This window comes from Trachypithecus francoisi, unplaced genomic scaffold (genome assembly GCF_009764315.1).
Source record: "Trachypithecus francoisi isolate TF-2019V2 unplaced genomic scaffold, Tfra_2.0 Lachesis_group7, whole genome shotgun sequence".
Lineage (NCBI taxonomy): Eukaryota > Metazoa > Chordata > Mammalia > Primates > Cercopithecidae > Trachypithecus > Trachypithecus francoisi.
Window position 1 is genome coordinate 96,404,728 of NW_022681472.1, and position 27,062 is coordinate 96,431,789.

General features: G+C 52.2%; 1 protein-coding gene across 5 annotated transcripts in view; it reads right to left on the bottom strand.

The window, feature by feature from the left end:
• The window catches only part of SLC45A4 (solute carrier family 45 member 4), a 100,546-nt gene that overhangs the window by 17,784 nt on the left and 55,700 nt on the right, over positions 1-27,062 (bottom strand). Inside the window, exon 1 of one of the 5 annotated variants that reach the window (XM_033202204.1) lies at positions 10,150-11,202. The exons of 3 other annotated variants lie outside the window; for them this stretch is intronic. In XM_033202204.1, the coding sequence (XP_033058095.1) occupies positions 10,150-10,468 (319 nt within the window). In that variant the 5' untranslated portion in view covers positions 10,469-11,202. Of the gene's footprint in view, positions 1-10,149; positions 11,203-27,062 lie in introns of those variants that run through there. One more of the 5 variants, XM_033202205.1, reaches the window with a different exon arrangement.

The window sequence follows — 27,062 nt, forward strand, 5'->3', positions numbered from 1 at the left end:
GACAGGGTTTCGCCACGTTGGCCAGGCTGGTCTCAAACTTCTGAGCTCAAGCAATCTGCCTACCTTGGCCTCCTGAAGAGCTGGCAGGCATGAGCCACTGTACCTGCCCCTGCAAAGGTTTTACATTCCATTCTCTAATTCCTTTCTTTTGAGGTTCCCATGACAGAGAGACCTTTGAGATCGTCCCTCTGTTTCCTGGAGCATTCTTCATTTCTTTTTTCAAGCTTTAATCTCTGTATGATCATTTCTATTGATGAATCATTAAGTCCACTGACTCTTCTGTCCTCTCCATTCTGCTGTTAACCCCATCTGGTTCATTTTCTATTTTGATACTTTATTTTTCAGACCTAGAATTTCCACTTGGCTCTTTTTCTGTAGCTACCGTTTCTCTGCTGGGACTCCCTGCTCTCCATTCTGAGCGTGTTTTCTGTTCTTGGGCGCAGTTACACACACCCCTCTGACCAGTGCGATGTCCAACATCGCGGGTCAGCCTCCACAGCTGCCATCCTCCAGCAAGGGTCGCCTTTTCTTTTGAAAAAAATGTCTAATAACACTGAGTTGTATCCTAGTTGTATCCACTGTGACTGATGTGTCATAGACTACACTGTTACATTCCTCTGAGAGTGGCCATGGTTTTATTTAACACGAGGGTTTGAAATTCTGCCCCATCTCCTAACTCCGCCCTAACTCTGCCTGTGGGTTCTTCAAGAAAGGCAGAGTGAAGTTATCCATCCAAGTTTTAGCCACCCTGTGTTGCATCAACAAAGGCCAATAGTCGGGTTAAAAGCAGTGCCAAATGAGAAACTCAGGCACTCCCTCTTCCAGCTGTCACCTTCCTACTTGGTTTCTGCCCCGAGTGCTGGCTGGGTGTCAGGAGGGCGGGGAGGAGCTGCAGGTGCGACCCAGCCCACCCAATCTACAGGAGGTGCAACGTGCACAGGCCTGTCCTGCCTTCGTGCTGCCAGCCCTGGGAGACGGGAAGACGCTGGGTCCGAGCAGCCCTGGACCAGGCAGCCGTCTCCACAAGGGAGGCTTCTCACCCCAAGAGACAAGAGACAGGGCACTGGGGGAACCGCTGGGCCCAGGCCAGGCCCTCGGCTCCCAGTCCTCCTGCAGAGGCCGCTTCTCCACCCTTGCCCCACAGGCCCCTCCAGAGCCTGGTGGGACCTGGCCCCAGGTCTTACTCCACGGGCAAGCCTCCTCCCCTCTGCCCTCAGCTCTGACTCCTATAGCCCCCACAGCTGTCCTGGCCCCTGTGCAGCCCTGGCCCCAGTCTCTCCTGTGTTGCCAGCCCCCAGCCCTAAGTCAGGCCTCCCCACGCCTCTCTCTGACCCCCACTAACTCACCCCCACACCTGGCTGGCCTGCCTTGGGACCCAGGGCGGCCCCTCAAACCACACAGCTGTCACGGACTGTGCCTAGAAGCCTTTCACTGTTCCTCGTGGCCTGACATCATGATTTTAACTTTACACCCTGTGGTGTCAGGGGCTGTGTTCCAATCCTCAACAAGACACTGCAGGGCTTCCTTTCTCCATCTTTCCCCTCTGCTTAGACAAGCCCAAGTCTGCATGTCGGGACTGGCACTTGGCACATTCTAAGGGGACCAGTGGAAAGGCAGAGCCCACCGTGGCACCACTGCCTGTGCCTCCCACCCACGGTGCTCAGTGCTGCGAGAACCACATGGGGCCTCCTGCTGGGGCGCTCTCAATGCTGGTGTGCAAGGTGCCCTGCCCCGTGCGCTTTCCCTGGAAGGGGTGGCACACCTTGGCACCAAGCATCTACACCCAACGACAGCTGTCGCTGCTGAACCTCTCGGTGGGCTTGGCACCACCCCAGGTGCTGGCCTGTCCCCGCTGGAGGAACCCAGAATCTGGCCAGAGCAGGAGACCCATGACTGGGGTACACAGGGCAGGAGCACTGCCAGGGTCGCAGGAGGCTTCCCTCGGGAGTGGTCATGGGGTGAAGGCCACAGGGACCACCAGCAGGTCAGGCTGAGGATGGAGAGATAGGCCAGGGGGCCGGGACAGGGCCAGCAGTGTCTGTGTCTCATTCTTCCCTCCCCAGTCGGCCTAAAAGTCAATTTCAATTCCAGGCTGCAAGGAAAGCTCAAGCCAATAGGAAGTCAGCAGCTCCATCTCAGTCCCCAGCACCTGAGCAGCACGGCCACCGGACGCCCGCCGGGTGCCCACAGAGCCGGGCTGCAGGAGTGAGTGGTCCCGAGTAACAGGGGACAGCTCCCTTTGTTTTAAGCATCTTGGCAAGAAAAATAAACATTTTTCATCATATCTTCAAAGCGGCCCTGGGAGGGCACAGCTGCCGCCTGCCTGCCTCACGGATCCTGCTCCGCCGTCCCCAGTGGTGAGAACTCGGTCTCCCCGGTTCGCGGCAGGGGGCTGCCCCTGGGACGCCTCCGATCCGGCATTTCCCAGCCCGGCTCCACACAAACACAACACTGGGCCCAGTAAATAAGTTTTGTTTTTTTCCCAGGGAAAAGCTGAACAACAATGGTGGGACCAGGAAGGTTCCCTGTTCACAGGAAATACTGTGTCACCGCTCGGCCGCGGGCTGTGTGAGGTCACGGGCGACGCTCAGGTCACGTGTGGCGGCTCCTGTTCACAGTGCCGTGTGTGATAAACTGGGACTTTCTGGCGGGGGGAGGCTGGCGGGGGCGGGGGGGTGTGCCAGGGAGTGGGAAAGTCGCCTATAAATGTTGAACAAAAGATCCGCAATGGGGACAGGAACTTGCATCCTTTCTTTCAATGGACAAAGCTTCCACATAGAGATATGCTTTTGTGCTGGGACCAAATGCCACAGTGCCGTGAAACTCGTGAGCACAAGTCCTGCATGGGAAAGGCTGAGCATCCTTGAGTGACCTCTGACGAATTTAAGTCAAGGAACCCTGTTGGGAGCCACTTCTGAAGGGCCCCAGCCAGGAAAGACACTGGGCCGGGGGAGCCGCACCCCCAGGGCTCAGGCCACCTGCTTGCAAGAGGGGAAGGGCCACTGGCACTGGGTCCCCTGGCACTGAGGCTCTGTGCTGGCAAGGGCCCCACAGCTGCAAGGAATGTTCCAGAACCACTAGAGCCACAGGAAGGCAGGGAGGGGGTGAAAAGAAGGGCAAGATCAGGTGCTTTTTCTGAGCCTACTGCAAACGGGCCGTCATTTAGGGTGGAGGGGACAGCAGCATCTTGAGCATTCTCACATGTGCTGCCTCCCCACTCCAACACCCATGGCCCACCCAGAGTGCCAGCTACGGCCCCCCGAGCCCTGCGGGGGAATCTGGCAGTGAAGGGGCAGGAGACAATAAGTTCTTGGGCTTCGGCCTTTCACAGGAGAGGAGGAATTAAAACTTGAAAGCCGGGACCCAGCGCCTCATTTCTAGAGGGTGAGGCAGAGCCCTGAGGGGAGAGCTGTGTGGAGTGGAGCTGTCGGGTGCCCAAGAGGCTGTGGCTCACTGCAAGCTTTAGATGGGGTGATTTGGGTGGAGGCAGCCGTTTTGAAATGGAGCATTCTAACCTTTCTGAAGACTCCATTAATTTGACCTCAGTGGACTCCGAAGGGTCTTTGGACGGGACAGCCCTGAGGCTGGACTTGGTTTCCAGGGCGATGGTGCTGTCCCCGCAGCCCTGTGCCAAGTGCCCCCCAGCAACTCCCAGGGGCCACTGTTTCTCCTCTTCAACAAGGATGGGTGCCTCAACAGCCTGGCTAGAGGACCCCGGCCAGACTCAAGCAGGACACTGATGCTCCAGAAAGCCAGCAGGAACATTCTGCAGCTGCTGTACTGTCTCAGAGCTGACCCCTGTGTCCAACATGTGGGCACCTGTCTTCACTGGCCAGCTCATCGGGCTCGCACCCCCCGCAGCTGGAACATGGGCTGCTCTCTGCCCTATCGGCACAGCCACCCATCCTCACAGCTCTTTCAAACAGATGTTGCAATAAGCAAACATCTTTGTGATGACACAATGATGTTATCGTAGCTGTATAAGCAACCATATGGCCTTTGGTTTGAGATTCCGGAAGCTTCCTGAAGAGCCCAAAACGCAGTCCATGTCCTGCAGCCCTCGCTAAGCTTAGGGGTCAAAGCTGGCCCTACCCTCGGCTGCCTCATCAGTTCCAGAAGCCAACAGCTACTCCAGGCCGCAGAGGAGAGAGAGGAAAGTCCTAATTCAATACATCCCAAACCCATCTCTTGATCTGTCGCTTCATAGCTAGACCTCCTCTGGGATCCCCTATCTCAGAGAAAAGGCTCTGTCACCCACCATTCATGCTGGCAGGACCCCGGGCACCAACACCACCCGCCCCACAGCCCATCTGGCACCAGGTGCCGCTGCCTCCTCAGCCATACATCCCCGTCATACACTTGTCTCCTATCAGCTCCTCCCGCCCATGGGACCGTCACAGACACTGCTGCCTCTGCCTGAAGTACTCGACCTTCCCCCTTACCTGACTCTCAGTAACTGCTTAGTGCCCTTAAAAGAGCTGCACTCTTAGGAGCAGAGTTTTGTGAGCACAGCAGGCTTCCAACTGACCCCTGGTTCCTCCCTCATCCTCTATAAACCCACTCACCACCTGCAGCCAGAGTGACCACCTAAAAATCCACTGCTTACACCCGCCGCGGCATCCAGTGCCCTCAGAGTCCAACCTCCTGCCTGCAGCCTGCAAGACCCCTACCCTACCCACTGGATGGGCAGCTCATGCCAGGCCGCTTCCCTCTCCATACCAGACTCCAGCCGCCCACCCCACCCCACCTCCTCTTCTAGAAAACACCAGGCTCACATTCCGCTCAGGACCTCAGCCATGGCCACTGGGGAGGGCCCGGCCAGTACCTTCCCCGGGCAGGGGCGGCTCCCCTGGTGTCCAGGCGCTCCCTTGCCAAGGCCATGAGCTTTAAGGCATCAGTACCGTCCAGGACTGTGTCGTAGGAGGCTCTCAACAAGCACATGGTGGGTGATGGTGCCTGCAGACCACGGCCTCTACCCATGGGAGAGACCCTGCTGCCACTCCAGCGTGGGCTAGGTGGGCCCTGACCACAGACCCGCCGGGTGATGAGCCAGACTTCCCTACCTGCACCTCCCTCACAGCCAGGGCCTGGCCAATGGCAGGGGCCACATGGCCTCCGGGCAGAGATGCTCAGCTCTGAGCTTGCAGGACTCTGGCTGTGGGACTTTGGAGCAGCCTGGGCCTCGAACGTGTTGCCCTGCATGTAAATGGGCATGCTGGAAAAGGTGGGCATTCTGGAGAATAAGGAGAACACGGCGCCCACAGCTCAGCACCCAACACTAGATCCCTGCCTGCACTCCTGAGGCTGCGGTGTTCTGATGACGTCCACGGGCACTGAGTTCAAAACGCTGGAAGGATAACACCACAGCACCGTCACACGATGGTAAGAAAGTTCTCTGCAAGTCCACTTACTCTCGGTAAATGAATTACATATCAGAGGCCGTATTAGACTATTTTCCACAACACAGCTGGCCCGGTGAGTAGACTCTTGGAAGTAGGTTTCCCAGAAGGTGAAGAAGCACAGGCCTCCGTTTCTGCATCACCGACTCAAGTAAGACCCACTGTGGCTGTCAGGGCCGGGCCCCGGAGTTCCTCAAAGTTAAAGGCGCTATCAAGCACCCCATCTCAACAAGGGAGGGCCGCTCCTGAAGCCCCCGCCCTTCCATCAGAAAGCCTCTCAGGACAGAAGGCAAAGAGGGAAGCGGCCGTGAAGACCTGCGGGTGCCGAGGGTTCCCAGCACAGCCAGCAGGGCCTCGTGCACTCACAGGACAGCCCTTGGAGACAAACAGCTGTGCCAGAGAGAGGCCCTGAGACAGCAGCTCCGGTGGCCATCTGAAGGTCTGAAGCCCCAGGCGTGCCCAGCTCCGGGATGGGGTAAGCAGCGGGGCAGGAAGGGCCCTGGTGGCTGGGGACTGCCAGGAGCAGTGCTCAGGCCAGTGCCGCCTCCGCCACCCTGGCCTTGCTGCCCAAGCTCACGCTGCACCTGGGGAGGGTCCGGCCGCTGCCCCGGCACCTACACCTGACACTATCTTCCTGTGGAATTAGCCACCTGAAAAGTCTCCTGCCCGGGGAAGTGCGGTGCTGACGCTGTCCGTTTTCTGAAGAAATGAAAAGAAGAGCAATACTACCGAAGAGCACGTGGCACAGACGTGGTGAGTGCATTTTGCCAAACTGGGACGCGGCGCTGATGACAGCTCCGACGACGTGGAACCAGACCTGCCTCACCCAGGCACCCAGGAATGCGGGTGCTGGGGCAGCACCTCTTGCTCCGGGGACACTATGGTGGCAGTGGCAACAGCATGTGACACCCAGTGAGGCATTTCCCCCACCCCTCCCAGCCTCTGTCTTCTCCCCTGTGAAATGGGGGACGGACCAGCATCTGACAGGCCCTCTCTGCAAACAAAGAACCACTAGTGTGGGAGGAGCCACATTCGGTCACATTTCTAGGGCTGAAGGTCACCCCGGAAGAGAAAGGACCTGGCAGGTCCCAGGACAGGTGCAGAGGGTAGGATGAAGGGCACAGTGTGGGAGGAGCGCCAGAGACAGGGCAGGGGCAGCCAGGCCAGGAAGGCCTTGGCTCTGGGCTGAGAGCGTGGCCCCTCACGCCAGAGGCAGCAGGGACCCCTCAAAGGTGCCTGGGCTGGGACACGGAGGTCTCTGTGAAGGCCACACTGCGAGCTGGTGGGGGGAGGACCATGAGGAGGCCGGTTTGGTCCAACCTAGTACTCCATGGACCAGATGACCAGTCAAGTCCCCGAGGTCAAAAGCTTGGATCACAAGGTCACCACTGGATCAACAGGGCACATTAGGAGGGCTGCTCCCGGAGGGCTGCACAGCTACCTGGAGTCGGATGTCATGTGGGGGAGCACCTGGCAACAGCAGGTAGGCGGACAGCTGGCATTGTGGGACCCACACCGAGTGGTCGGGTCACCGGCCACCTGGCATCTTCCAGACAAAGAACCCTAGAACCAAGGCACAGGCAGAGACCCAGGGACCACGGGAGACCCCGTCCCCATCAGACGCAGAGCCACGGTGGGCCCTGCCCAGCCCACTACGTTGAGAGACACAGGAGGAAGCACTCTCCCCACATGGCACTGAGCCACTAGGAAGTTACCGCCACATGAGACTGGTCCGAGTGTGGAAGGCCCAGTACACTGCGACACCAAGTGCCGGCCACCTCTCAACAGCGCCTGGTGAGGGCAAACAGCCCGAGATCAGGAGACCCCAGTTCCGTTCTTTACCAAGGTTCTCCTCCTCCACGGGCACTGGAAAGTAGCGCCCAGGTCACCAAGGCTCCAGGTCACATAGCACTGCCCAGGCCCAGTTAAAATGGCAGAAACAGCACATGCCAGTGGGGCCAGGCCCTATGCCAAGTGCCCGACTCAGGCTCTGCATCTCACCTCTGCAGCCAGCCGACAGAAGGGGTCTTCAGGGGTGAAGCTGAGCCTCCAATGGATTATATCATCTGCCCAAGCTCCTACAGATACTAGGGACTGAGCGGGGGGAACCCACCTCAGACTCCCACACATGGGGCCGTGGAATCTCAATAATCCATCACATGCCAGCCCCACTGCTCTGCACACCATGCTTTGGCCATGGGCTGGTTCACGTCCAAGGCTTGGATAAGATGAAAGCAAATATCCCCTTCAGCGATAAGGCTTTATGGTTTGAATTAGGGACAGAGGGGAAACCCAACTGCCACCCTTATATACTGCTGTTTATGGCTTTGATTATAACGAATGGCCAGAGACACCCCAAATGCCCAAGCAGGGAATGACCACGCTATGGCCTCACGTGAAGACGGAATGACCACGCTATGGCCTCACGTGAAGACAGGGAATGACCACGCTATGGCCTCACGTGAAGACAGGGAATGACCACGCTATGGCCTCACGTGAAGACAGGGAATGACCACACTATGGCCTCACGTGAAGACAGGGAATGACCACGCTATGGCCTCACATGAAGACAGGGAATGACCACACTATGGCCTCACGTGAAGACAGGGAATGCTGCCGCTGCAAGGTGAACACACGCCCTCAACAGCTCCCGGGTGAGCGCTCACGAGCTGCACGGTCAACACACACATTCAGTGGCTCCCAGGTGAGCTCTCACTAGATGCAACGTGAACACACGCCCTCAATGGCTCCCAGGTGAGCGCTCACGAGACACAAGGCGAACACACACACTCAGTGGCTCCCAGGTAAGCGCCTCACGACCAGCTTGGGCTGGACTGGCGTCTGCTTTCAGTGGCTGCCACTTTCCGTGGTGCAGACGCTACCACCCCGCCCAATCTCAAGCTGCTGAGGTGACGTCACTGAACGGGAGTCGAGAGGAGCAGCAGCCAGTGCTGAGAGATACCTGTGCCCTGCAGGTACGGCAGGCAGACACACCAAGACGAACGGGAGTTGAGCATTAGGAAGTGCTAAGTGCGCGTTAACTCTGCTAACCTAAATCAACTGTAAGCATATAACTTTTTCACAACGCATGTGTTTAACGATCAGCCCACAAAGTTTTTGAAAAGTTAAGTTGGCTCTCAGGAGCCAGTACGAGCTGGTTCCAGCACACAGTTGGGCTGCAGACATTCGTTCATTATACCCTGCCTCCTGCCACACACTGATTTAGAAGTGGTTTGAGAATGCTATTAAGTTAAAACTAGCAAGCTTTTGGAAATTAAGGAAAAAATGAATTCTTACTGATGGTTATTATTACGGTTTAATAAAGATCTTGGGTATTTAAAAATTAAACAAAAACAAAACCAAAAAAACCCAGCCAGGTGCAGTGGCTCACACCTGTAATCCCAGCACTTTAGGAGGCTGAGGAAGATCACTTGAGGCCAGGAGTTCGAGACCAGCCTGGCCAACATGGTAAAACGCCATCTGCAGTAAAAACAGAAAACAATTAGCCAGGCACGGTGGCAGACGCCTGTAATCCCAGCTACTTGGGAGACTGAGACACAAGCATCACTCGAACCCGGGAGGCAGAGGCTGCAGTGAGCCAGGAGTGCGCCACTGCACTCCAATCTGGGCAACATAGGCTGTCTCACAATAAACAAACAAATAAATAATAAAATGAAATTAAAAACCCTCTAACAATATCTCCCTTTATGACACTTCTGCCCGAGATGGCATGCCCCTGGGAAACGGCTGTGGAGTGTGGCACCCGTTCTTCTCTGCTCTTTCCCCTGGTGTGGGGCCTCGGCTAGGCAGGTCGAGTGGGTCTGTGGCTGGGCCTGATTCTGGGCTGAGCTGGCCTTCAGAGGCCAGCACTATGGCACCATGGTTGAGTGGAGGCTGAGTCTGAGTCTGAATCCCAGCTCCACCATCTACTAGCTCTGTTGAGTGTTCGTTTCCTGATCTGCAGAAATCCGTAAACATCATCACTAGGCTTTTATGAAAACTGAGTCATCCTGAACAGCTCGCTGTTGGCATAAACCATTAGTGAGTCATCGCCAACATCGGGGCCTGCATCGCTGACCTGAGGGAGTGGGGACTTCTCTATGTCCACTGAGGCCTAATTCCCATCTCGTCCCTCGGAACCCTCAGCCCTAGCCTGATGGTGCTGGTGGAAGGCAGCCTGGTTTGAAGGAAAGGATGGCTCCAATTCAGATTCTTCATTCGCTGTCAGGACCTCAAGGAGGTCACCTTTCCCTTTGGAGCCCTGGTTTCTGGAGACAGAGAGGCTACCTCCTCGTGGGCCTAGCCTAGGCTCTTCCCAGGACTGAAAGGTGTGGGGTGGGCTCCCCGGCCAGTGTTGAAGAGGGGCATCCGTGTTTGTTCCCTGCTCGTGGCTGGCAATTTGAACCCTATTTGCTATCCCATTTTGACATTTCCCTTTCTTGTTACTAGATTTAGCATCTTTCTACCCAAACAAGGTCTTGGGTGGCCTGGCTTCCCCAACAGAACTCCATGTGTACCAGCAAAGGGTCCAGAGGTGGACAGGGAGTGTAACTTGCCAGCTTGAATCTACCCCAGGTCCTGATGCAGACTGTCTGCCCTGGGATATTCTGTTGCGCGCAGCCAGGAGAGGGCCCTTAGACCCTGCCATGGCTGTGGTGGTGGCCTGAGATGACCTCCCTGATAACTACGCTGATGACAACAGGCCTCGGAGAGGTCTTGCACTGGCACAGGAAAGCTGGATGCAGCTCACCTCCATACTCCGCTCCGGCCCCTCCTCCCAGCACAGCCGGGCTCCAGCAGGACTCGACCTCCCCACACTGCGTCACTGTGAGCTTTTGCTCCCTGGCCTGGAACGGCCTTCCCCCTTGGTGACCATGATACTGGCTGTTTAAATGTGTGTCCCTGCACTGGTCTGCCTTCCCTGAGGACAGAAAAGCGCCCGCTACCTCGCAGGTTCTCGGCAGGCGCTCTGCAAACCGAAACGGACTCCCTGGCACTGAGTTTGTGGCTTCATCTCCTAGTGAAGATGTGCAGGTGACCACGCTCAGCTCTCTACCCACAGGAGCCATGGCTGGGCTTGTCCAGGGTTGTCACACTCTGAAGTGCCTGATCCACAGTAGCAGCAGTGCTGAAAACCAGGTGATACGGAACCAACAGGGAACAGCACTGACTGCTCAAATGCCGCCCGCTTCTTCATGCAGGCGAAGCAATGTAAATGCATGAGACACACAGGCGGCTCCATTTATAAATCATGAGCGTCAGGTTACCGTGAGGGGCACTTCAACCCAGGGCACAGCGGGTGTGTCCACAGAGTGCACTTCCGGTGCGGCTGCAGTTACACCATGCTCGGCTGTCACGGTCTAGCAAGGGTAACAGTGACGAGGAGGACGTATTCGTATGCTGAAGAATAGGAAGGACCAAAGACCCTCTGTGAACCCCACAACGATGATAACGTAAAGTAAACTTATAAGAACTGGTGAATTATCCGAAAAAAACAAAAAGCCACAGGGAGATAGGCTGGCCTTGGGCTTGGCAGAGAACGGGGAAGCATTTCAGAGCTTAGGTCTCAGGTCCCGGGTTTATGAAACAGGAAGAGAGGGGCAGGCATTACACAAAACTGCTACTAGGTCAAAAACAAAAGAAACCTCGCCATCGAAACATGGGCAGCAATTCTCATTAGTCACGTTCTCAAATGAAAAACGTAAGCGTGTGCATGTTCAAAAAGTTCAACAAACAACTGGATTTAAATGTGCAAAACATTCGAGTTGGCTGGGCGTGGTGGCTCATGCCTATAATCTCAGCACTTTGGGAGGCTGAGGTGGGCAGATCACCTGAGGTCAGGAGTTCGAAACCAGCCTGGCCAACATGGTGAAATCCCATCTCTGCTGAAAATATAAAAAATTGGCTGGGTGTGGTGGTGTGTGCCTGTAATCCTGGCTACTCAGAAGGCTGAGGTAGGAGAATCGTTTGAACCCGGGAGGTGGAGGTTACAGTGAGCCAAGATCGTGCCACTGCACTCCAGCCTGGGTGACAGGGTGAGACTCCGTCTCAAAAACAAAAACATGACAGTCAGTGCCTGAATTCTCCCCTGCCTGAGTAGAGCCTGCAGTGCCGACTGTCCCTGATGACTTTCGTCCCTCACACGAAAGTCCAGGCACTGGCTTCCCAAGCCATATTTAACTCAACATGCGGGCATCCAGAGAAAGCTGTCCCCAGACTTTCCCGCTCACCCAGCGCTGACCGCCCTCACACTGGAACTCAAACTCCGTTTCCCCAAAGTCTTCCACTGTGTAACACATCTACACCTAAATCCTCTGGCATCAAGTGTCTAACAGTTACTTCCAATTCAACATTTAATGTTTCTGTGATGTTCCCAAATCGTGTATAAGCTAGAAAATATGTCTGCACATCCAAGTCCATGCTTCACTTTAAAAGGGGGGCAAACAACCTATTCTGCACCCAGAGACAAATCCTATTAACTTACTACTCACATAATCACACGTGTACGTATCTTCTGTAAGATCTAAATAGTCCGTTTTTTTAAATGACAAAATGACCATCATCTGGGAAGCATCCTGCTGGTGGACACATTGCATACTAATTGCTTTTAGGGGCAAAGTAACTGCCGTATTTATTCTAAAACTTCCTTTCACAAAAAGCCCACGTATTTCCGTACTTTATTTTGATACATGTTTAAGGGAAATATTAAACATTTATGGAGTAATTCCTTTGAGAACAGTGCACCCTTCCTCAGAGAGTCACTGGGCAGTGCCCAGTGGATGAGGGTGCAGAGGGCTGGCCACAGGCAGCACTAACACATGGCCCCACAGATCAACAAGAACCTCCATCGGTCCCTGAGCTAGCTGGTATCTAGTCCTACCGGTTCGAACATATTTGTGATATTTTGTTAATATTTAATTGCCTTTTGGTTTTTGTTAAACGATCATTTTTCTGCAGAAATAATTGATTTTTTTGGTCTTAATTCAAATGTCTAGGGTTCATGTTCTAAGATTTTGAAAATTATAGTGATCTAGTAAGTTTGGAAATTGCCAAAATATGATATATTGCTTACTATAAAGGATTTAAAAACGGTTACTTTACCACTGCTCATATGCACAATATTGAACAAGGGCAGAATTGCTCAGGTTTCTCTATAGATCACCTTCCTGGAGTGGCATGTAAGGCCTCCTGTGATGTGGGCCTTCCCTGCCTGTCACACCACTCTGCACTGAGCTCACACACTTCTGCCATGCTAGACTAGTCACCATTTCTATAAATGCCACGGTCTCCCCACTACACCACAGCCCAGACTGTGTCCAGGGCCACCCTTACTTCACTGACCCCTACTGACCCCTGCAACTTGGAGACAGTGCCCCCTGGCTTCCAGCCCCTCTCTCTGCACGGCGCTGGGTGTTCGTCGGCCTTGTTCCCCTGTACTCCATGCTTACCTTTAGAAGCGAGCAGGTAATGCCTCGTATTTTAACTGTCCTTCCTAATATTTCTCCTCCAGAGCTGGAGGGCCTCCAGGGCAAAAATTACAACCCTCACCCCAAAGCCACACGGTGTCCCTCACCGCTGCCCTCCACGCCTTCCCGGACGTGGCGCTCCACGATCCCTGGAGCGAGTGCACAGCAGGCCAGTGTCTCCTCTCAGCACGCTTCTCACCTCACCCAACTGGGAGCGCCAGGTCACGTGCTCATGTCTCCAAGTGAGCTGGAGGCCTCAGGCTGCCCGTTTCACCTCCAGCCCTGGGCACGACGCCCAGCACCTAGCAGGTAGGTGCTCCGTAAGTACTTGATGAAAGAATAATCGGCGTGTAACTCTTTGGGAAAAATTACCATAGTTGACATTTTATTGTTTAAAAAATACAATGATCTGAAATGCAAGGAAATCCAGGCTTCCAGTCTAAACAAAACATCCTTGCACAAGAAGTTTTTCAACTATTTTGGTCAAGATCTCCGGAATGCTGTCCAGCCCACATACGTGATTCTTCCTCTGGTGTGCAGCTAGCTGGCCACGGGCCACCTGTGCTGCACCATGGATGCCTAGGACTCCGGGGCAGCAGACGCCTGCCCAAGTCTCCAAACCCTCTCCCACTGGACTAGAGTGGGCAGTCGCAGCTCCAAGCCTGGGCCTGCGTCACCATCAAGCTTTAAGCCTCTAGTCAGCAGGAAATCCAATTTTTAGCTTTGTAAAGTCATCCAATTTTTTTTCACATTTTTATTGTGATCAAATATACACAACATCGAATTTACCTTTTTAATCACTAAGTGCACAGCTCAGGGGCAGCAAGTACCCTTAGACTGCTGTGCAACCATCACCACCACTCACCCCAGAGCGATGTCATCTTCCCAAACTGAAACTCTGTCCCCACGAAACATGCACTCCTCTTTCCTCCTCCAGCCTCCACCATTCTGCTTTCTGTCTCTATGAATCTGACACTTCTAGGGCCCTCCTAGGAGTGGAATCACACAGCTTTTCACTAAGTCTATCCAGCTATGGCCATTCACAGTCTCCCCCACCATCGCGTCTCCCCTTGGCCCCTGGAGGGCAGCAGGCACCAAGCTCTCCAGCCTCATCCAACATCCACCACCCTCTCTCCGCAGAGACACTGCTCACTTTGTAACTTCGAAGAGCCCTTGACTATAGAGTTATTTAGCACCCTCCCCAATACCAGGCACGATACTAGACGTGGGGTGCCTGCACCCACAGTATAGCTGCCAGGAGGCCGGTGGGGGCAGAGCAGGCTGCCCTGCCCTGAGGAGCTGCAGACACGCAGCCCCAGGAAAGCCCAGACTGTGGGAGGTGCTATGAAGGGACGCCTGGGGAACCCCAGTGCAAGCTACTCTTCTAGTCAAGTCTCCCCAGGTTCCTCAACAGCAGTTTCCAGCTCATCCGAGTTAGTATGGGGAGGAAAGAACCATCAGACCAGAAGCATGATAGAGAAAATCTCAACCACCCGGATGCTATGAGCCAGGGCTGCTGCCTGGGCCACACGGTGAATTTCTGCGGGGTCCACGCTAGTCCCCAGATGCTTGCTGGGACAAAGCCCTGCTGGGTGACCCACGTGACTGGGGCCAACATGCCCCTTAGGAGTTCTTCCTGCCAGAAAGGAAACTGTTTAGGGTTAGCCAGGTGCTGAGTGTGGTTTTTCAAAATCGGAAACCAAATCAAGAGTGTGCTGTCTGCAGACACCCTGGGCCACTGGGTGTTTTCAGACAAAACAAAATAGGTTTACTGAACCCCGTTCAGAGTGTCATCACACACACAGGAACTTCTAGAAAGGCATGGAGTGTATATGAACTGCAGAAGTGCACTATTAAAATACTTGCCAACCTCCCAGGCAAGGGAATTGCAACACAACTCAGCTTCCAAGTTTCCCACAGTTGCCTAGTTAGATACGTCCTGTAGGAAGAAAGTAACCGACTGCTTAGTCACCTGCTTAGCCAAGTAAGTGCTTACTCCAGGAGGGTGCAGGAGCAAAGCACACACACACATGCACACGCATGCACACAGCATCATGAGGTGCATTTTCACCTGAACACAGTAGGAATGTCTCTCAATTCTTGCCAAAGATGTGTTTCCAGGTAGATTTCAACACTAAGCTATCATCAGTTGCATAAGAAGGCTCCCAGTTTTAGAGGCAACATCCTGAGTTCCTAAGAAGGGCTTGGCTCATGAGACTGGGCGCTGGAGGGCATGGCCTCTGCAGGTGACTCAGTGTGGGGCTGAGGCCTAGTCATCTCTGCACACCTGCTCCCACCAGCACCCGGCATCAAATGGTCAGGCCCCACACAACCCAGGGAGTGGAGGGAAGCGACCAGCACTTCATGTATTTTTTTAAACTTCCAGTGTTTTGCGTGAGGCAGGCTTTTAAAGAGTAGACTTTTCCCAGAGGAAGAAAAGGCGAGCTTCAAGCTACAACAAACCGTATCCTAGGAATCTCGATTCACACGGAACGACAATGAAGAATGGAAAGTCTGGTGTTTTAAACAAACGGACAGATATAAAGCGAGCATAGCTTTAGTCATCACGCCCAGCCTCCTGAATGAGATGGACAAGAATAAACCTGACTTCCCCCACAAATAAATCTGCAGACGTCACTTCTTCATTCTCGGATGCCCTATTGCTCACAATCTTCGTCGAGTGGAGAGAAGTTAGGCTCTCACGTTAATCCAGTTCTAACTCATGAGTCAAACTGAGACTGCAACAAAGAACGCCCCTTTTTTCTTTTACATGATTTTCCTTTTCCCTTGAGTATACTTCCTGAACCAAGAAGAAAACAATCAACAGGACGGGAGACTGGACTTCTCCTTCCCGAGGGAAAACGGCTACACGGGAACAACACACCCCAGCGGGAAGGGTGCTGCGACGGAACTGAGCGTGACTCAGAGACTGGGGGCTGGCTCCCAAAGGGCTCCGGAGCAGCCTGGTTCCACAACATGCTTTTTGGCCCAGTGGTGGGGACAGTGCCTGTCGTCCCAGCACTCGGGGAGGTTGAGGCGAAAGGATCGCTTGAGATTGCTTGAGCCTGGTAGGTGGAGGCTGTAGTGAGCCATGATCACACAACCGCACTCCAGCCTGGACGACAGAGCAAGACCCTGTCTCAAAAATAAATAAGTAAAATAAGAAACTGGCTGCCCGACACTGTGATTGGATCCCAGCTCTGAGATGCCACACGCACCGCCTGCCGTGCTGCAGTGGAGACACCCGTGGATGTGCAGAGCGAGGCCTGCAGGATGATTCCCAGAGCCCTCCTCTGCCCTCCAGACCATCCTGCGAGGGCAGCCGCCCAGATCCATGGGACGGGGAGTATCTTCCTGGGTCTCAACTAACATCGGGGCCACTTCACACCCTCCCCCTCCCCCACTCCCCGCTTCGGGGCGGTGCTGCGGGCCGACGGGCACCGGTGTGTGGGTGTGTTCTCAACTCCTTTACTCTGAGGGACTCTGAGCCTGGGGCCAAGAATGTACATATCTGTAAAAGTCTCCTCCAGAAGCGCATCATTCAATAAATGGTGTGGAAATGTAGTGCACAACACACACAGCGTCACAAACAGGCCAGGCTGCGGTGAGCAGTGGCTCTGTGGGCAGGCGGAGGAGCAGCACAGCCAGGAGGGCGACAGACAGTTCATGGGCAATGTGGTGGACGCAGAACCAGGGGCTTTATCTGCACTGTTGTTCTCCAAGAGTTGCTCTGGGGACAGTGGCGAGGTCCCAGGACGCTTGCCTGGGGTGCGACTGTGTAGAAGCTGGGGATGCTGCTGCCTTTGGAGAAGGGAGATGGGAGCCGGGGACAGGAGTGGATGGAGACCTTGCAGTCTGCCCTGTGGTAACTTCTCAACTCTGAACTTGGTGAAGGCACTGTTCATTTAAGAAAGTAGAATTTGGCCGGGCGCGGTGGCTCAAGCCTGTAATCCCAGCACCTTGGGAGGCCGAAACGGGCGGATCACGAGGTCAGGAGATCGAGACCATCCTGGCTAACATGGTGAAACCCCGTCTCTACTAAAAAATACAAAAATCTAGCCGGGCGAGGTGGCGGGCGCCTGTAGTCCCAGCTACTCGGGAGGCTGAGGCAGGAGAATGGCGGGAACCCGGGAGGTGGAGCTTGCAGTGAGCCGAGATCCGGCCACTGCACTCCAGCCTGGGCGACAGAGCGAGACTCCGTCTCAAAAAAAAAAAAAGAAAAAAGAAAGAATTTATATTTTAAAAATAGTTCCTTTGCATCCTTTACAACACAGTCAAAGAAAAAAAAAAGAAAAAGAAAAACAGCTTCCCTTTTGGGTGAGGGTCTGGGAACCGCTGGTGGGTTGGCTCTGTGGGGCAGGACTTGCTCACGGGATGGTGCTGACGGGGCCCTCTGGGGACAGGTGGGCTCTCTCTCCCTTCACAGCCAGCCAGCAGTCTGGGCACCCCCACCGCCTCCTGTGCCACCTCCAAGCCTTTCCTCCCAGGCCTGGGAGCCCAGCAGTCCCCGCAGCACTAGGAGGGACCACTGCTTCTGCTCTAGAGCACCTTCAGAAGAGGAGGTGGCTGTGTGGAATCAAGGATTCAGGTCCCACCCTGGCCAGGCAGAAGGGGGGCAGGGCCATTCCTGCCGGGACAGAGATGGCCGCTGTGAAGTCATGGTGCATACTGGGACAAGACAAGGGAGTGTGTGGTGGCCTTCGCATGGACAGCAGACAGCAGACAGCCCGAATCTTCAGGTCAGACAGAAAAGAGTAGGCAGCCCTCCTTGTGGCCGGGAGCCTATCCTCAAGCTCCCTGCACAGATGAGATGAAAAGGGAAGCGCATCCCGCCAAGTGTGGCCATCATTATATGCACATTTAGTTGACATCACGGGACAACTGGCAACTGAAAATAAAAACCCACAGACTCAAACTTCACCATAAAAGGAAAACAAAATCCCACACAACTAACAGTGACGACCAGGACGATGACCGAAAGGCCCAGAGTCTTCTAAATAATCCAGCTCATGTGACAGATAGAATTTAAGAAATAAAAGTAAGGCCGGGCGCGGTGGCTCAAGCCTGTAATCCCAGCACTTTGGGAGGCCGAGACGGGCGGATCACGAGGTCAGGAGATCGAGATCATCCTGGCTAACATGGTGAAACCCCGTCTCTACTAAAAAATACAAAAAACTAGCCGGGCGAGGTGGCGGGCGCCTGTAGTCCCAGCTACTCGGGAGGCTGAGGCAGGAGAATGGCTTAAACCCGGGAGGCGGAGCTTGCGATGAGCTGAGATCCGGCCACTGCTCTCCAGCCCGGGCGACAGAGCGAGACTCCGTCTCCAAAAAAAAAAAAAGAAATAAAAGTAAATAAGTACTGGAATCATCATGATTTTTAAATTTCTTAAACCTGGGTATCTAACAGGCCAGGCCCAAGTGACCTCCGCAGCGGGAATGAAAGTGGCTCCTGGCTGTGACAATTCTGCATCATTCTCCCACAGAGGATGTTTAGACCAGTGGGGGAAGTGCTGCGATTAGAAATGCAGGCTCCAGTATCAGAGAACACCATACTCCCCCATTATCAAGAACGGGCGAGAGAGCGCTGGGAAAAGAACCTGAGGGTCTCATGAGAATACAAAGTTGCTTGGTTCGTTGCTTGCTGCAGCTCCCGTGGTACGTCGATGAGGGCCCCAGATAACGGCAGCCCACACTGACCCTGGACAAGTCGCTGAGCCAAACTCCTCCATTAGGCAGCTTGCCACTCCCTGCTCTCACTCACAGGCTGCTGGGAAGACAGCCGGCAGATACTGTCTTCCACGAGCACCTCAATGCACAGGCCCGAGACTGGAGGCCATGTGTGGGGGGAGCCCACCCACTACAATCCTGGGTTTAAACAAACACCTAAGGAAGCTGAATGTGGATCCCAGGCCAGGAAATGTGGCAGGAGGCTGTAGAATCTCACAAGAGGCGACAGGATTTTCAAAGCTAAGCCAGCCCATGTGCGGTAGCGAGCTGGCAGGGCCAGGACCCGTCTATCGGGTGGTGACGGAGGCTCCGCCTCCAAGGCTTTGCTGGGAGCCACAGAAAAACCTGCTAGAGTTGGGAGTGTTACTCCCGCTCTGGGGTCCCTCTACACAGTCAGTCCCCCTCTGAGCACCACCTTGCAGCAACCTGTTTCCACGACTGTCCTCCCCATCGGGCTGCCAGAAGGTCGGGGGACCCCATGTCTGCCTTCTGTGTCCCAAGACTGCATGTGGCTCAGCAGGTCCTCCAATGTGGGAGTGAGGGCGAGGCGTGAGCGAGCCTACACTGTGGTGTGGGGATGTGACTGAGGGCAGCTCCGCCAGGTGCACAGTCCCCCGCTGTGGCAAGCACGGAAGCGCAATGGTATCTGTGTCAATGGCGCTTTTATTCCCACAAACTAGAAAGGGTTTTTAAGAACAGGAAAACCCATTCCTTCCACTGTCAGAAAAACAAAACCACCTGCCATCAACCATACTAAAACTGAAATGATATTTGCCAGAAAGTTTGCGAGATTTAAATACAGGCCGGGTACAGTGGCTCACACCTACCATCTCAGCACTATGGGAGGCCGAGACAGTAGGATGGCTTGAGCCTGGAAGGTCAAGGTTGCAGTGAGCCGTAATCGCACCACTGTGCTCCAGCCTGGGCGACAGAGACCTGTCTCAAAAATAAATTTAAATACAGCTGACCCTTGAACAATGTGGGTTTGAACTGTACCGGTCACTTACACAGATTTTCTCCCACCTCTGCCACCCGAGACAGCAAGACCCACCCCTGTTCCTCCTCAGCCTACTCAACATGAAGATGAGGATGAAGGCCTTTATGACGGTCCACTTCCACATAATGAATAGGAAATACATTTCTCTTCTTTACAATTTCCTTAGCTCCGTTTTCTTCAGGTTACTTGACTGTAAACATATACCACATAGAACATAGAAGGGATGTGTTGGCTGCCTGCTTACATGATTGGTAAGGCTTCCAGTCAGGAAGCTATCGGTAGTCAGGTTTTAGAGGAAGTCAAAAGCTACACATGGATTTTTGACTGCATGGGGAGTCAGCACCCCTAACCCGAGTTGCTCAAGGGTCAGCTGTATACCCAATTGCCCTCCCAATGAACTCGGCTACTTGGGAGACTGCCCCTGATTCTTCATGGTGCACTCCGCCCCTCCTGAGGTCACAGGAGGTTCTGTCTTGGCCACAGTGCTGACTGGTAACACCTGGGTTTGAAAGGCCTCCTCCCTACCCTGCCTGCAGGAGGTTCCCCTGTGCCTCCTCCAAGTGAGCAGCTCCAGATGGAGTCCAGCCATGCCTGGGTCGGAAGCAGAACGGCCTCTAGCCTCCTCTGGAATATAATGCATCAACTTCTGGCCTGTGGTCATGTGAGGCGCCTAAGGCATGTCAATTTCCCCTTCATCAGCAAGTCATTCCTTCATTCCCTCAAGCCTCTGTTCCATGCTGGGCATGGTTTGGAACAAAGGTGAGTCAGACCTTGTCCTTAGGGGATGCACAGTCTAGGAGGGAGAGGGCAACCTGCAGGAACAAGGGGTGGAAAGACAGGGCTGCAGGGGGTTCCCAGAGCACACGTGAACACTGAAGAGATGCGCACACTGTGGAGTGTGTTGAATGGGAGCGTGCAGAGGGGCCAGGACAGGTGGACGTGAGCAGTAAACAGCTGCAGAGACAGGTCTGGCCTGGAGATAGATGGGCTGTGTTTCATCAAATCCAACACACCACCATTTTCGAAAGCATTGCTCTCTCACACGTACTGAGTGTGACAGACCCTGGAGTTGTTCAGTGTGACACCGATGGGGCTCAGGATGGGACACACACAGGAAAAGAGTGACGGACGGCAGAGCCGGAAGCCAGGTCCACTCAGTCCTGTGCGATGGAAACAGGGCCAGCACCAGGGCCCAGAAAACCTCTGGAAATGAGGACATCCCTGTGCATTCAGCAAGAAGACATGTGGGGCTGGGGGGGAGGTGGAGGCTGGGCTGTACTGGGGTGCAATGAATGGGGTGCAAACTGAACCACTGAGTGACTTTTCGACACTCAGTGTGGGGGAGGCCCTTGACGAAAGTTACCAAGGCCGGCGACTAGGAACCCAAGTGGAGAAAAAAAATAAATAATGACAGTAATAACAGCTAAAATTACAGGCTCTGTTCTAAGCACATCATACGCGTTAACTCTGCACACGCTTCCAGAAGAAAGGAGATGCTGGTATCTGCAGAGATAAGTAAGGCTGCACACATGGAAAATGGTCGATTTTTGGATTCTCCGAGAGGAGCCAACATTGCGTTGTTGACTGCTGCTACCTCCACCACCACCGTTTTGGGGAGGGACAGGAAATTTCTGTCACTTGAGCAAATAATGGAAATGAAAGAGAAACCAGAAACAGGACTTGAATCATCATCATAAAGGAAAGTGTTAATTCATCACTAAATGAACAATGGGTCTTCCGCTCCATCACGTCTTCTGTCCAGGGTTCCTAGAGCCCCCCCTTACTGCTTGCCTCCCCCGGGGCTGACCCAGGGGGCAGCCTGCAGAATCCCAGAGCATCAGGGGCTCCCAGGAGACCCGAAAAAGTTGGTCTCAGCATCACGAGCACACCAAAGTCACCTGATGGCAGACAGCTCCCAACCTGTCACTCAGAGGAGGCTGGACCCTTAGAGCTAGATGGGACTCATAGACCCTCAGTGTGTCCCAACCCCACTGTGTGTGGTGCAAGGACTCCAGGGAGGCCACATGGGAGGAAGGAAGAGGAAGCAACGGGACCTAGAGACCAGTCTTTAGCCCAGGAATCAAGGGCAGGCGGAAGGGAGGGGCCTCCCACGGGCAGCAGAAGTGTCTGCCCGGGGGGAAGGGAGGGGCCTCCCAGGGGCAGCAGCCTGTCTGCCAGCAGCATCACACGCAGTGTCACCACTGACTTCTGCAGAAGACAGCACACCGCCTCTGCCAGCAGCATCACCGCAGTGCCACCACTGACTTCTGCAGAAGACAGCACACCGCCTCTGCCAGCAGCATCACCCGCAGTGCCACCACTGACTTCTGCAGAAGACAGCACACACCGCCTGGAGTAAGGATGGTGCAGGGTGAATCCCTTTAGGAAACTGCCATCAAGGGCCACCTCACACACACAGGCATCAGCTGGCTGCTCCTAGATTTCCAACAACTCCTCTACTGATTCTGATGATGGCAGAGATGGAGCTAATTTGCTTCTCACAGCTTCCAGTTTGCTGATTTCCAAAAGGAAAGTTTTCTTTGGGGAAGAGAAAGGGCAGACTTGCTATTGCTTGATATTTCAAAACGAGTTATCATCTAAGGTTTTTGCTGAGATATTTATCAATACAAACATGCTTCATCTGCAGTACTTTCGTACCCCTTCTACCAAGATGAGGATTCAGACAATGGGAAAAATACCATCGCACCCAAAGTTATACAGGGGGAAGCAGTGCAGTCCAAGAGTCTGACCAACAGAATATTCTGAGCACGTGTACTGGTTACCTGCTGCTGCGTAACAAACTGCACAGCATCCAGCGGCACAGAGCAACAGTGACGGCCACACAGCTCCTGTGGCCGGGAACCCAGGCACAGCTCCGTGGGGTAGCTCTGCCTTGGGGCCTCTCTCAGGCTCTTGGACCAGCAGCCTCAGCTCTGGGGGTGTTGGCTGAGGCCTCCTGCTCAGTTATTTGCCATATGGGTCTTTCCAAGAAAGCAGCTTGATTCATCAAAATGTGCAGGCCAAGGCAGCAACAGAGGGGATCTCCCAGCAAGGTGCAGTCATACGTTCGCATCAGACCACATCCCCTCAATGCTGCCATATTCTATTGGTTAACAGGAATTACTCAAGGGGAGGGGATTACACAAGGCCATGAAAACCAGGGGTTGAAGGTCACCGGGGTCACACAGAGGGTATCTCAGGGGTCTCTTAGATTCTCTTTATACTCCTCCCTGACTCCTCTGTGTAACAGCAATTTTATTTATTAGAAATGAAACCATTTCTAATAAATGATTTTATTAGGAAAGAAAAGTCTAAAAAAACCGATGCTCTAGGCTCGACCTTAAACTAGAAAAAGTAGCCAGTTGTGGTGGTACACACCTGCAATCCCAGCTACTCAGGAGGCTGAGGCAGGAGGATCTCCTGAGCCCAGGAATTTCAGTCCAGCCAGCCTGGGCAACACAGTGAGACCCCATCTAATAATAGAAAAATAATAAACTAGAAAAAGGGCCAATTAAAAAACCAAGCAAGCAGAAGAAAACAAAATGAATATAAGAGCATAAATTAACAAAATAGAAATGAACAACAGAAGAAAAAATCGAATGAAGCTGAAAGCAGAGTCTTTGAAAAGACCAGCAAAATTGATAAACCTTTAACCAGACTGATCAAATTACCAATATCAGGAAAGAAGGAACATCAATACAGATCTTATAATTAAAAGTTACTGGAACTACTAAGTGAGTCTGGCAAGATTGCAATGTATAAGGTCAATATATAAAAATCAGTTATACTACTCTACAGAACGATGAGGAACCAGAAGTGGAAATGAAGGCAGTACTATATACAATAACATGATACAATGAAATACTTCAAGTATGTGACAGACCTACATATTGAAAATTATGAAACATTCCTAGGAGAAATTAAAGACTTAAATGTATTGAGAAGATATATTATGTTCATGGATTGAATGACTCAAAATTAAGATGTCAATTCTCTACAGATTCAACGCAATCCCAGTAAAAATCCAGCAGGCTTTTTGTAGAAATTGATAATTCTAAAATTTATATGGAAATGTGAAAGACCTACAACAGCCAAAACAAGTTTTCTTTTTCTTTTTTAGAAATGAGGTCTTGCTGTGTTGCCTAGGCTGGTCTCGAACACCTGAGTTCAAGCAATCTTCCTGCCTTGGCCCCCCAAAGTGCTGGGATTACAGGTGTGAGTCACCATGCCTGGCCAAAAACAAGTTTCAAAAGGTTGGTATATTTCCTAATTTCAAGATGCACCATAAAACTACAGAACTTAATCAATTGTATCAAGAACAGACACATAGATCAAAGGAACAGAACAGTGCCTAGAAACAGATTCACAATACAGGTGGTCAGTGAATGCCAACAGAGGCGCCATGGATTTCAATGGGAAAGGACAGGCTTTTTACAAATGGTGCTGGAACAACTCAATTTCCACATGCCAGATGGAGGGGGAACCCCTCAACTCTTATGGTATACAAAAATTCACTCAAAAGGGATCCCAGACCTAGGTGAGAGAACTATTAAGGAATCTAGAAGGAAACGTAAGAAAATCATTAAGACTTCAGGCCCAGGAGTTGAAGCTGCAGTGAGCCATGATCACAGTACTACACTCCAGCCCAGGCAATGTAGTGAGACCCCCCAACTCTTCAAAAAGACTTCAGGTCAGGCAGAGTTCTTAATTGAAAAAGAACAAAAAAAAATATTTGATACACCAAATTTCATCAAAATTTAAAACTTTTGCTTTCTGAAAGATATCATTAGAAAAATGACGAGGAGCCTGGCACAGTGGTTCAAGGAGAATCACTTGAGCACGGGAGTTCTAGACTAGCCAGGGCAACATAGTGAGACTTCATTTCCGTAAAAAATTTAAAGTATTAGCCAGGTATGGTGGTGCGTGCCTATAGTCCAAGCTACTCAGGAGGCTGAGGCGGAAGGATCACTTGAGCCCAGGAAGGTTGAGGCTGCAGAGAGCTGTGATCACACCACTGCATTTCAGCCTGGGAAACAGAGTCCCTGTTAAAACAAAACAAAACAAAACAGAAAAAAGTGGCTCATGCCTGTAATCCTAGCACTTTGGGAGACCACGGTGGGAGGATCACGTAAGTCCAAGAGTTCAAGACTGGCCTGGGTGACATAGCAAAACCTCGTCTCAATAAAGCGTAAGTGTATATACGTAAATATATATAATATATATATATAAATATATATAAATATAAAAATATATATAAATATATAAATATAAATATATTAAAATATATATATATATATATATAAACAGGCTAGGTACAGTAGCTCACACCTGTAATTACAGCACTTTGTGAGGCTGAGGTGGGCGGATGGCTTGCGCCCAGAAGTTCGAAAGCAGCCTGGGCAACATGGTGAAACCCCATCTCTACAAAAAATACAAAAATTAGATGGGTGTGGTGGTGCACACCTGTAGTCCCAGCTACCTGGGAGGCTGAGGTGGGAGAATCAGCTGGGCCCAGGAGGTCATGGCTGCAGTAAGCTGTGATAGTGCCATGGCACTCCAGCCTGGGTGATAGAGTGAGACCTCATCTTAAAAAAAAAAAAAAAAAAGACATGCAAATTAAAGCTGCAGTGAGATATGGTTCACACTCACTTCAATGAATGAAGTTTAAAAAGACTGACAACACTAAGTGCTGGCGAGGATGTGGAGAAATGGGAACTCTCCTATACTGTGGTGGGAATGCAAGAGGTACCAACGCCCTGGAAAGCACCAGAGCCAGCAAGCCACTCCCAGTGACTCACTCATGAGAAATGAAACACAACCACACAGGGCCTTGCAGGTCAATGTTCGCAGCAGCTTTATCATCACAGCCTCCAAAATGGACACAACCCAAAGCTCTACCACCTGATGGATGAAAACAAATGACGGCATGTCCATTCAGTGGAGCACTAGTCAGCACTGAAAAGGGGCAAAGTACTGATTCATGCAGTAACATGGATGAATCTATCAGAAAAGTATTATGCTAAGTGACAAGAGCCAGACCGTATGCTGTGTGATTCCATTTACATCGATTCTAGAACCGGCAGCACCATGACAACAGAGGCAGGTTGGTGGTGGCTGGGGGCAGTGCAGTGGCTGATGTGGGGGGCATTTGGGAGCCTTGGGGTGATGGAAACATTCTAGGTCCTAATGGCGACAGCCACACCACTGTGGACATCTCATGCCAACTGTCAAGCTGCCCAGAGTGGGGGAACAGTATTTCCAAATCTCTGGGTACAGACGGCAGACAACTTTTTAAAGAAACTCCAACTCCAATCAGGGAAAACTTGGATCACTACGCTGTCCTTTTAAGTGTAATTTCAGTCAAACTCTGAGAAATAAATTGGGCCTTTTGTTGTCTGGACTCAATCTAAGCACATCTAAGAACAAACTCATTAAAGCCCTGTTCCTACAACCTGTAAAAATACCTTCTATTCACAATTCCTACTCTCTTGCTGAACACAGACCAGGGCTTACAGTTTTACATGAACTATGTAGTGCTTAGGGTCAATAAAGGTTACTTTCATCTGGTTAGGGTCAGTTTGCCACAGCCTAACCACTTATTACAACTCTTCCCATTTCAGTCAGCATTTCTGGAGGTTTATATGGAACAGGCACCTCTGCAACTTCGGAAAGCTACCTTTAAGATATATATATAGTGTAGGGAAGTACATACACCGAAGTGCATACGTAAGCCCAGGTCCTGGGCTTACGACTGCTGGACCTACGATTGTTCAACTTCACGTTAATGTGAAAGCCATACACATTCACTTGAAACCATATTTTGAGTCCTCATACACACTGGTTTTCACTTTGAGTATTCAATAAATTACATGAGATCTTCAACACTTTATTATAAAATAAGCTCTGTGTTACATGATTTTGCCCAACTATAGGCTGGTGTGAGTGGTTCTTTTTTGTTTTGTTTTTGAGACAGGGTCTCACTCTGTCATTCAGGCTGGAGTGCAGTGGCATGATCATGGCTCACTGCAGCCTCCATCTCCCAGGTGCAAGCAATCCTCCCACCTCAGCCTCCCGAATAGCTGTGATTACAGGTGTACACCACCACACCCAGCTAATTTTTTATTTTTTGTAGACACGGAGTTTCACTATGTTGCCCTAGCTGGTCTTGAACTCCTGGGCTCAAGTGATCCTCCCACCTCGGCCTCCCAAAGTGTTGAGATTACAGGCATGAGCCAGCGTGCCCAGCCTGATGTGAGTGTTCTGGGCATGGTTAAGAAAGGTGAGGCTGGGCTATTACGTGCGGTGGGGTAGGTGTGTTAAATACATTTTCAACTTAAGGTATTTTCAACGATGGGTTTACTGGGACGTAGCCCTGCTGCAAGGTGAGGAGCGTCTGTATTTGTCCTCTGAAATTTTCTAAAATCTATACAAGTCTCATGTAACAAATAATCAAAACCAAACAATGCAATGTGCT